This window comes from Eupeodes corollae, chromosome 2 (genome assembly GCF_945859685.1).
Source record: "Eupeodes corollae chromosome 2, idEupCoro1.1, whole genome shotgun sequence".
Lineage (NCBI taxonomy): Eukaryota > Metazoa > Arthropoda > Insecta > Diptera > Syrphidae > Eupeodes > Eupeodes corollae.
Window position 1 is genome coordinate 107,624,783 of NC_079148.1, and position 12,113 is coordinate 107,636,895.

At 34.0% G+C, this 12,113-nt stretch overlaps 1 protein-coding gene and 1 non-coding gene across 2 annotated transcripts in view; both read left to right on the top strand.

Annotated features, from left to right (window-relative positions):
- LOC129947178 (uncharacterized) overlaps positions 1-12,113 on the top strand; it is a 337,053-nt gene that overhangs the window by 71,120 nt on the left and 253,820 nt on the right. Inside the window, exon 3 of the mRNA XM_056057626.1 lies at positions 3,006-3,192. Within this exon, the coding sequence (XP_055913601.1) occupies positions 3,006-3,192 (187 nt within the window). The remainder of the gene's footprint in view (positions 1-3,005; positions 3,193-12,113) is intronic.
- Positions 4,431-4,570, top strand: LOC129948639 (U4 spliceosomal RNA). The gene has a single exon (XR_008781927.1). It is a non-coding gene; the product is annotated as a U4 spliceosomal RNA (small nuclear RNA).

A 12,113-nucleotide genomic window follows, 5' to 3' on the forward strand; every position in this document is an offset into this window, starting at 1 on the left:
CATTAAGAAGCTTTCGTTTGTCAAGATATTTCTTAAGCTGATAATTAATCAGCTTTTCCATGACTTTAAAAAGAATGGACGTTAGTGCTATTTGTCGATAATTTGTGGGAGAAGGGGATTCGCCTTTTTTTGGGATTGGCTGAACAAATACAGTTTTCCAACTACTCGGAACGACCCCAGAAGCGTGCTAGCGTGGAAGATCACCTCTTTAGAATGATAGCAGGGATACCATCTGGACCAGCGGATTTTTGAATGTTGAGATCTTTAGAACGTCGCCAAGTTCGAGTACAAAAAAAGATTAATTTACGCGTTCAAGAACCGGGGGAGGAATGACACTATCTGGTAAGGGGGAATTTTCGACAAACTGACATGCAATTATCAACAGAGCTAACTAAAGGAGTGTCATTGACAACAAGCGTAGGAACTGAGGAAGGGGAAAAATTTGTCATGTTTCTTACGAATGACCAAAAATTCTTACTGCCTTTGGGACATTTCAATATTTGTTGCCCTAATGTTTGGTCATGTAAAAATTTGGTCCTTGAAATATTGGCGTTGCAGGCTTGCAACTCATTCCTGGCTTGCTTAAACAATTTCCGGTTTTCCTCAGTTGGGTTGGCTTTAAATGGATGACGTTATCCATTGCCAGCCCATTTCCCTAACCTAACCTTATGACGAACGATTTTACAATTGTAAAAAATCTGTGTTTTCAATAAATGACAACTGAAAGCGGCCATGTTCTTTGAGTTAAGTCTGTCAAATTGTCTGTCATTTACTCAAAATTGCAATGGACGGATACAGAGACACAAAATGTGCAAACAGTTAAATTATATTATCAAAAAGTGTTATCTGGCTATGGACAACGTCTCACATGCTTTGCTTGTTTTTTTGGAAGCTTTCATAGCTCTTAAAATTGGTACATAATTGTAAGAGCGCTGATTCATCAAGCAGTTTGTATTAAATAAATGGGGGTATTTGAATTTGAGTAACTCCCGAAAACTGTCGCATGCGCAGACAGCAAGTTAGACTATTTTTTATCGTGGTATAAAATTGATGACTTTGGAACTTTTCCTCCCAGAAATCATTAGAAATTATCAAGTGAAAATCTTGAGTTGGCATTGTTATCAGTCCGTATGTATTAAGTCGTCATATAATCACCAACAAAGCGATTAAATCAACTTTTTTTGAACTTAATTGGATGATATATGGACAAAAATCAAAATGTATCTCCATACTTCATGCGAGCTTTCTAACAATAAATTCCGCAGAAGCTGTTAGAAGACATTTTCCGTTCATCTCAAATGAAGCTGGTGTGAGCCGGAATCATTCTATTTGAACTTTTAGAAATTTCTTGGGGAAAATTCTGAAATCACAGATCTATTCGAAATAATTCCCAAAATCTATCTTTTTTAATAATGTTGATGTTTGAGATTTCCATTAGTAAACTATACTTCTTATAAAAGAATGTTTGTAAAAAAACTTAAAATTTTATGATACAAACTACAATAAAGTATTATACAAAAATAATATAGAAATGTACCAAAAAGTACAATTTTCTAAAAGAGCAAAAACAAAGGAAAATCGAAAACATAACTATCTTTTGCCTTTTTCCAAACAATATTAATTTTAAAAAATGAAAAAATTGGCTTATTTTTAGAAATCCATGAAAAAATTTATGAAGAATTTTTTGTCAGATGGTGCAAATTTTCTAGAAGTCAATACAAAGCTTTTTGAAAAATTTTTGTAGAATTTTCCAGGATTCCTTGGAAACAATATTGGAATAGAAGCAAATTTCTAGTTAAAGTGAAAAAAACTTTAGAAATTTGTATCGAACCTATGTTAGCTTCTTGGAAGTCCTCCAAGCTAACCGTCATGCTATACGAACTTAAATATGACCAAACAAAACTATTAAAAAAAATGCCTTTCATGTGTAAGAAAATACTAAGAAAATTAAATTATTTGGTCGCAAAGGTTTTTCCAATGACAAATCCTCTTCTTCATTATGGAGAATTTAATTCATCACATACCTTTTCCTTTACGGATTATTGAGCTATTGTGTTAAACTTCCAATGATATAATGCAGATAGAAACCGCTTACAGGTTGTTGACAAAAACTAGAATCACCCTGTAAACTAAAAAAAAAACATACTACTCGTACATATCTGCTAAAAATATCTGAAAAACATACTTTTCTCTAAAAGTGTATTGTGATTCTAGTCTATACAAACAAAATATGAGCAAGCTATTCATAAAAAAAATACATCATACTCCTACTTTTGCGTCGTCCTTCTCAAAGGTTAGGGTGCATTTTTTAGTATATCTGTCAAAAGTCTTCGTCTTCATCGTAATGCTTTCTTTATAATATTAGTATCTTAGTCTATATCTTAACCTATAACTATACCTATAGGTAAGGTAGATACCTCTTTGCCTTCATAGGGAGCTATAGCACGTAACTCTCTTGAACTTCAGGTGCATTTTTATTCTTTATATTCCTTTTTATTGGCAAAAGGACACGAAGAAAAATAAAATAAATATAAGACCTCAAGAGTTGTATATATATGGTAAGTACGAGAGTATACCAACCTATCTCTCTATCTGGTATATCATCCGGCTTGAAAGTAATTTTATCTTCTCATTGTCGACGAAGAATAAGAAAACTCATCCTTCTCGCAAAACATACAGCTCAAGCTCACACATCTTCCTATATACAGAAAGATATACGAAAAATTACATACAAATTTTCTTTTCATTACCATCGCTTGACATTTCATTCACTGAACCATCCATCCATACCCCCCAAGTCTTCAGATCCCTAGCTCAAGGCTCCAATGCTCTTCCAGCTATATCGTCAATGAGTTCATGCAACCACCACCACCACAACATCGCATACAACAATCCCTCCCGAATATACTTACATATACAATATCTACTTTATACTTTTACATGCTTTTCTTCTATAAGGTCCTGTACGAGGATATATACTATATGGAATTTTCTCTCGTTTCCAGATGATTTCTTTTGTGAAAATTACTTGCTCAACCCTGGTTTTGGTATTGCTGGCAATCAAAATCGGAAACGCTTGCAGAGTTTCGGAGTTCCCGTGCCGTGGCAGCAGTGTGTGTGTGCCATTGGATAAGTATTGTGACGGAAAGGACGATTGCGGGGATGCTAGTGACGAGCCAAAATATTGTACTGGTAAGAATGTGATTTTCTTTTTTTTTGAATTTATTTATTTATTTTTGTATAGAATAAAAACTTTTCATCTTATGTCGATCGAACATGTATGTTTTTATGAAGAATTTAAAGAATTCAATAAGGGTTTTTTTTGTTGTGGGTAAAGCTGTAGGTAAGGTTCCTAAAGAAGAAAAAAAAAGACATAGGTGCGTCTACGATGGTTACGCACTGTTACGATGTTGATGAAGATGACTACGACTACTGCCGACTGCCGACGCAAAAAAGGCGACGTAGTAGGCAACGTGCCACAGGTAGACATGACACAAAGAATTACCAAATTAAATGGTTGATTGAACCAATTTAAAATTTCATGAGAAAAGTCACACAAGGACAAGAAAAACCGCCTATGAATACCTACATTTATTTTGGGACAATCGATGTCAACCTTTGTTACAGTGGGAAAATAAGTTTAGAAAAGTTTGGAAAATTCTATGTAGTTTAGGTACCTATAATAACTTCCATCTGAATGGTGAGATTAATGGGTTTTTAGAAAGTTGTATTATTTATTTATAGCACGTTAGTTTATAGTTAACTCTGAACTGAAAGTAAGTTCCTTACTTAACTACTACCTTACTTTTATGTGTTTCGATTGGAATTTCAGATCAATTTATCATTCAGATGAATTTTCTCGTATTTGGATTTTTAAATTTGTCCAATTACTTGCCGTAGAGTGCCACAAGGCTCCATAATTGGGCCGGTTCTGTTAATAATATAGAATTATGATCCGTTGAAATCCGTTTATTTACTGAAAACAATAAGTATTTCTCTCTGATTTCCAGATTTACTACTTTGAAGATAGAGAATTTTAAATTGGGTAAAAGAATTGAAGCCTTCAAAAATGCAATTCTGACTTAGGTCGCTAGAGCGGAATTAACTCGCAAATTCTATTATCAGTTGTTTCAGTTTTCGAACTGTGCATCTCAGAAAATCTTTTAAGGGATGATCATCAATTCATAATCAAAGACCCCGCAGAGGGTTTCTTTCGAGGGTCGCCCTGTCTTTTATCTGACTGAAATCCTTAGAATCTTTTGTTCGTCCACACCCTTATGTTTATTTTATATTCATTGTTCAAGCTCCATACAATGAATCTAGGATATGATCACTTTTTTTAAGGATATTTTTTCATTTAGTTTCCTTTCAATTCACATTTAACCTGAGCAGAAAATTTGATATTTAGTCCAATGTGAATTGAAGAAATTAACTTTGTGCAGAGGCGATATCGTAACCAATGAGGTTTTACCGAGGTGCGATTATTGCTAGTTGAAAACTTTAACCAATACCTCGCCATGGGGACGTGAAATACCGTCCACTACGGCAATTTTTGCAAGCCCGAAAGGGCTAATAATTATTTTCAATTCCATACAATTATATAATCATATGTATTTAGATAAAAAATAGTAAATTTTGTAAGCTATAAAAATCAATAGATTGTAAAAACATTTAAAAGATCTATTTGAAAATTAAGACAGAGCGCATTGCTTACAAATTATCAAAGTTCTAAAGTTTTAAAGATTTAACAGTGGGGCAGTGTCCTTGATTTGCTCAATTTTAAGGGTTGAAAAAAAAAAAGAAATCTAAAGGACCATATAATTTCACCAAAATATAAATTCATTACTTTGAACAAAATAACCATAAATCTAAAATGTTTTTGCATTTTTTGTATTAAATCAAGGTTATGAGTGTGATCACCCGATTTTCTTAAGGCCCTTATATTTTTTAAATTGAATGAGCTTAATTGTAAGGTTAAGATTGTTGATTATTGTTCAACTCAGAAATTACTTAATAAGGTAAGTTTTGCCACTTTGAAAAGTAAGTATGGAGCACGCAACCTACATATATTATTTTATATAGACATCGAAGCACCAATACTCATTTCAAATTATTAAAATGTACATCTAGTACTCATGACGTGGTGGTTAGTGCGGTGGACTCTTTTGCCAGAGGTCTAGAGTTTAGTTTCTGCCTGTGCCATTTCTTAGCGGGAAAATCGATAGTAACGTTGAAGCCAGCGCTGGTATGATCACCATTTGAATTCTCTTGGGAATGAGAATTTTGTATCCCTATAAGGGTTAAAAGCATCAGTTCGATGGATGCTGTAAAGAGTTTAATAGGGTAAAGAGGGTAAGTTTGCGTTGTTTTAAAGCCAATCCAATTGAGGAAAACCAAAATAAGTTCAAGCAAGCCAGATTGGCCTGCAACGCCCATATTCGACGGCCACATTTTTACATGACCAAAATTACGGCAAAAAATAGTGCAATGTCCCAAAGGCAGTAAAAATGTTCCTCCGTTTCAACGCTTGTTGTCAATGACACTCCATTTGTTAACTCTTAAGAGAAAGCTTGTCTCTTTCATCGAGCGCGCTATTGATTCTATGGGGCCATTTCGAACTCGTACTGTGTTGAGAGTCCCAAAAGATCTTTACAAACGTAAATCCGCAATTCCGGATGCTAGTCCCACTATTGATCTGAAGAGGTGATCTTCAACGCTGGCATAACCACTGCGTAAGATTTTTCATCTGTCCTCAGGCCTCGTTCCGAGCGAATTGAAAACCACATCTTCCTTACATTATTGCACTTGAAACTTCAGGGCTTGGCATCAGGATCTCTTATCAAAAATGCGAGCTTTCGATTTTCATGAATTCCTCCTTCATTGGATTAGTAAATAAGTTTATAATCGGTCAATACAAGTAGTATTATAAGGGTTCAAGTCTGAAAATGACAAAATAAATATTGGTGTGCCTCAGGGCTCTGTTCTATCTCCAGCACTCTTTCTTATAGGTACAATGGGGAATAAAAAACAGAGTGGGATTTATTGCTTCGAAAACCCAATGCTGTTTTGTATCGTTAATGCGAGATATACCCCCCTTGCCATAAGTCCTGGATGGCACTTACTTCGAAGAGACTGAACATCTCGATATTCTCGGTATGTGTACCACCAACCACCTCTTGTGGAATGATCACAAAGGCGATGTCGCCCAAAGTGACGCAAGGTGTTTGGGTTTTCTAAGGCGATTCCAGAAGTTTGTCTCCCCTTCTGATCTTGCGGTTATCTACAAGACTTATAACTATAAGTCCAAAGCTTGAGTTTGTGCTCCTGCAACTTATTTAAGCCTCTTGGAAAGTATTGAACGTAGAGCATTTAGATTGATTGGTGATAATACGATCATCGGATCATTTACGTTGCTCGAACTTCTTCGTAAAGTTTCCTGTCTCACCCTCTTTTACTGGTATTTTAACGGTTTTTGCTCTAGTAAAATAGCTATCTGCATTCCTCCCCTTAAACAGTTCAACCGTAATTCTCCCGCTTCTAGGAATGCTCATCAGTATACCCTCGAGCTTAGCTTCGGTCGTACTGTCAAGTACAGAGATTTGTTCTTTAGCAGCACTACGCGAATGTGGAATTCGTTACCACACTCTTGTCATTCCCCACCATTGCAATATTCAGGAATTCAAGACCAATGTTTACCGACTATTCCATTCATATCCCCATTGGTGTGCGCTTATTATACAAAAAAAAATCCCAGAAGAATAATTCTCGTCATTAAAAGTTAGACGTTCGGAGTTCGCAAAAAAAATGTTGGTCTCCTCGATTTGTGATATTACTTACACACAGGAATTATCAAGAGTTGGAAGTCACAAGTCATGTGCTTATTTATTTATTTAATTTTATAAGTACAATAAACTTAAAAAATATTGTTTTGGGTAAGATTTGACAATCATTCAAAAACGAGAACCTTCTTCTGGAACCAAAAATTAATACCTTTTTTTAAAGATCCTTGTTCTACTGTGCAAAAAAGATACGCATTTTATCATTCTGTAATACCAAACACAAGTCTATAATCAAAAATGATTTGCAAAGAGGGTTCACTTCACTTCACCCACACACACTATGTCACCATCTTCCATCATAACATGGTTATTCACTGTTTCAAAAAAGGAAAATACTTAAATAATGGTTTGTTGGAGGTAAGATAATAGAAGCAGCTAGAATATTTAAAGAGCTATACAGGACACAATTTAAGGACATGGGTTGTCTATAATGAAATACAATCCATAAGAGAGTTTGTCACTCTCTTTTCTTCCACAATTCTCCTTAATGAGCTTGTAATAATTTATGTTCGATATTCAAATTTTATATAAAAGCTATATTGGTAAGGATTCTATCATCTTCTATAATGTATATGTCTATATATGTAAGTGCTATAAGGTTTTTTCATTGTTCCTTGCAACTTAATATCGTTTTTTTTTTGTTTTGTTGTGTGTGCTTAAAATATAAATTCAAATTAAGCAAATTTAAAGCTTGTACCGCTATAGAGCTTATTGTTGTCTTTTTTCTTGCCATATTATCATCATCGTCTTTTTTTCAACATATACCAAACACACACATAGCCATCCAAGCTCCTTGCAAATTATGGTTTAATCACGAAATATAAAGGTATTTAGTAGGTAATTGTGGGCTTGTGCACGCTTTTAAGAATAACGTTGCTAACATTTTATCTAATGTTTCAACATTTTTTAAACTTTCTTGTTTCTTTTGCTTTCTTCTTTAAACGTGACATAAAAAATGCAAATTGAAGTAATTTCACAGAAACGGTACTGGTACATTATAGGATTATGATAATAGGTAAAAAGCTGTTCACGCTTAGCGCCGCACCGGTGTTCAATATATTATAGCTTAAATGTAAATGCCTTGAAGGAATTAACGTCATAGAGGTAGCTGTATGTAATAAGGCACATAAAAGAGATGTATATATTAAGTGGTTATTACTGAAAAATTGGCTTAAATTTGTGATTGTCTAGTTTGTAGTTATGAAGAGCACCGTTTTAGGCAATCAAAAATTTAATTAATATGTGTTAAGGTTAGGCTTGTATAATATGATTTTAGACAGGAAGAGATAACTAAATGTATAGGATTCAGAAATAGCTTAGAGCAAAAATATGTTTACTTACTTGTAATGATGTCTTGATCTTAAATGTTTTCTTATCAGTTTGGATGACACTTATGGTAAGTATAAAGTTTTGACATAGTTTGTTCTAGTTTTAAATCTGAAACAACTGAAAAAAGATAGTGTTGCATTAATGTTAGTAGAAGTTATTCAATTTAAATATTAATGATATTTATAAAAAATACAAATTAAAATACCTTAAAGGCATATAAATAAAGCAGGTCGTTTACAAAGCATGGGGTCGATATAGAATTATATTGAAATACCAAAAAAAACTTGCTCTGACAAACTAAACGTAAAGCAGATCCTTCATTTCATTCATACGATAGTGTAGAAAAGAGAACTTATGATTTACTGACTGGGTTCAAACCAATACATCATCACATTAAATAAGCAGAAATAATTTCTGTCATCTGATTTTAAAATTCTTGATGTACACGTTTTCATTCATGAAACAATATTTTTAATTATAATCATAAATCTAAGATTAAACATTAAATTTATCTCAATCTATGGAACCGCAGTTTAGATTCGGAACTTTAAAATAAAATTACTCCAAAGTCATTTTTTTAACTATTGTTGGCTTTTAGCTTGTAGGTAAAACATAATTACGAGAGTTGGCTAATGTCTTCTCAGAAATACAGTAAATAAATACAGGGAACTGTACTTAAAAGATTTGAGTGCAAAATCAGGTTTGATTTGAATTTCAAAGTAGGTATTCATGCTTAGATACGAAAAGTTTTAAGACCAAAACAAAATTGATTCTGGAAACTGTTAGTAAAAATGGGACTAAAATAAAGACTGTTCCCCGAAATATTAATAAAACAACCATTACTCGAAAACTGTTTTGGTGCAGTACAGATAAGTTACCAAATTCTGTTTGGTCATGTTGAAACTTTTTAACATATTAATCTAGGACTTTTCATAGTATAGAAAATTGTATACATGTCATTTTGATGAAAAATCTTGTCTTGAGTTAGTAAGTTTTACCTTTTGAACAATAAGCGATAAACGAAAGATTATCGAAAAAACGAAAGCTTTTCCAATTTCAATAAACAAATCAAATTCAGATAATTTCCCTTCCGTTATGTTTAATTGTATTATTGAATATGTTGCCCAAGTTAGAAATTTAGCTTTGGTCTTTAACAACAGGTTAATGGAACAACCATGTCGATACAGTTGTGTCAAAGAACTTGATGTACACCTAACATACAAATAAATAAATATCAAAATAAATATCACAGCATAAATTTTGGAAAAAAAATTGAATTTAGAGTTCACCTTATACAAATAACTATTTACTTTAATTTAAAAAATGTTTTTCAAATTTCCAGAACTACTTCTTCTTCTTAGCACATTTTTTTTATATTTTACTCCCTATCAATTTGTTTCAAAAACAATCGAAAAAGCGCAATAACAATAAATAATATTCTAAGTTAAGAACAAGAGTCCAATTTCAAGTAAACTCAGCTTAAGAAATAACTTGAAGATAGACTGTTTCATTCTGTTTCTTAGGATTAGGTTAATTGGTAAAATTTTCGGGTTTGATAAAAATCATTTGATAAGGTTTGGCATCATTCTCTTTTATACTAAAATGCGTTCTTTTAGTTTCAATGAATCCCCCTATGGATTATAAATTATTATATTGGATGAGTTTAAGGCTGCCGTCTACCTTTGTGGTTTCAAAAAACCGATGTTTGCTGGTTTACGAGATATCAAGCCTCAGACCCTGCCTAATTACATTTTAACATTTATCTTTAAAAGTGATTTCCTGAAAGAAGTGTTTTTTAAAACTATTGGCACGATTTTGACGAAACTATGGAAGATATCCTTAATCTGCAAAGTGTTACTTATTCACAAAACATTTAGCTTGTTCTAGACCCAAGCTTTTTTAAAAGAAATTGTTTTCGATTTTTTAAGTCTTTCTTAGACTGAAAAAAAATCGTCAACAAAACTGAAGATAACAGAGAAGTATTTATGACAGCGCAAATAGATCCAGAAGAAACTAACTTTGACGATGACTTTTACCTTATTAAAGATCCGAAGGAAAAGGTGGAGGCAGTGGGAGCTGCTTCCAGCAAGTGTATAAGAAGAATGTAAGCATTCGCCCCAAACACGACTTGGAAAACAGAGCCTTACTTCATTACTTTTACCTTCGAAATGAAATGACACAATGGCGATTTGAGAACAGCGGTTCGATGCTGTTCAATGACGATTCCTTGGCAAATGCCATAATCGCCGAGCGAACGGGACCAAGCCCCTTGTTAGTGACGGAGTTGGAGCTTCAGCTAATCTTTAACTCAATAAAAAACAAAAAGTCAGCAGGTGTTGATGGTATATCCAACGTTGACATTTAACATTTATACCACACTGTTCAATAATGCACCAAATAATGCATATTATCCAGGGCATTGAAAGGCCGCTGTTGTTCATCCCGTCAAATCTTTGGTCTATAAGTCTTCTACCGAGCATCAGCAAAGTTTTCGAGGAGATCATCAATAGGATTTTGACTTAGTGCGCTGCGGGCAACAAAATAATTCCGGATAAACAGATCATGCTGCGTTGGAACTCGTTTCTAATATCCAATGGTTAGAAGGTCTCTATCTTAAACTGAGTAGGCTTGGCATAAGCAATTCATTGTTGTAGAAAGTTTGTTGTCAAATGTGGCAATGTAACTTCCACCAAAACATTCCCAATTTTAAATGATCTTCAACAGGAAATTGTGAATTAGCCGATTCCCTTCAGCATTTACACCAGCGATCTGATACGTAGTCTAGTAGTCAAGCGAAAGGTTGAGTCTCTTAGAATTCTCTTGCAGCTTGATTTTGACAAGATTCAGCGTTATAGGGACGTAATTGGAAACTGAAAATAAATGTCCCGAATTCGGGGACAATTTTGTTTCGGATTTTGTTGGCTTAGGCCACGAGGGATACGTGCGCAAGATGGTCATCGTTGATCTTCAGGGGCAGCGATTAGCGATGAAAAGTTTTGTGAAGTACCTCGGTATCTGGTTAGATCAGTAAGTATTTATATATTTTGATTCGATTCGATCTGATCAGGGCCAGAGGAGCCTTCGCTCTGATAAAACTGCTGTTGTTTGACCCCAGAGTGAAGGTAATTTGCTACATGGCCTTTATACGGCCGATGGTCGTTTATATATGTCATATGTGGTTTGACGTGTTGCCTCTTCCCAGATGAAGAAGTTTCAGTTGTTCGACCGCCTTACATCGAATAGCCGAATCTTCTTTCGTTTATTACTTCATATTCCAGAGAGGTCCTATACAACGGGGCTCAAATCAACAGAATTAACAATTTCGTTCCAGTTCACATTGCAAGACCTATGTCTTTGACCGACAATTTAATTTTTGGAGCGTTCGAGTATGTTAAAAGTGCATGCTTGAGTGGCTACATTTCAACAGAAGCTTTCCTCTTGAGGTCTGATACTGGATAAATTGGCAGTTACGCTAATCTACCACGTCAGACGGAGAACCGTGGGTAAGTGACTCCTGTGAAATTGGGACGCCATTGCACAAGGCGGAGCAGAGCTCCTTCGGTTCAATAGGACTGTGTAGATTTGCTACTTAAGAAGTTTAAAGGTACAATAGGTATTTTAAATAACTTTAAATTTTATTTTAAGTATTTTTTAAGTAAATTAAAAAAAAGATATTGATATTAGTTTATTTTTTTTAATTTATGAATAAAATAAATAAAATTGAATTATAGAAAAATTGATCGAAAAGTGCTTAGGACTGTCATACCAGGGGTCTTGGATTCAATTCCTGCCTGTGCCAACAAAAGATTTTTTTCCAGGTATCTTGAAAGGAATTGACAAATTCTCTAAGAGTAATTCTTGTCATAAAAAGATACCTGGCAAATCATAGCCGTTCGGATTCCTTATCATTGGAACTACTCGCACCCAAGAATGGTTAAGAGTTAT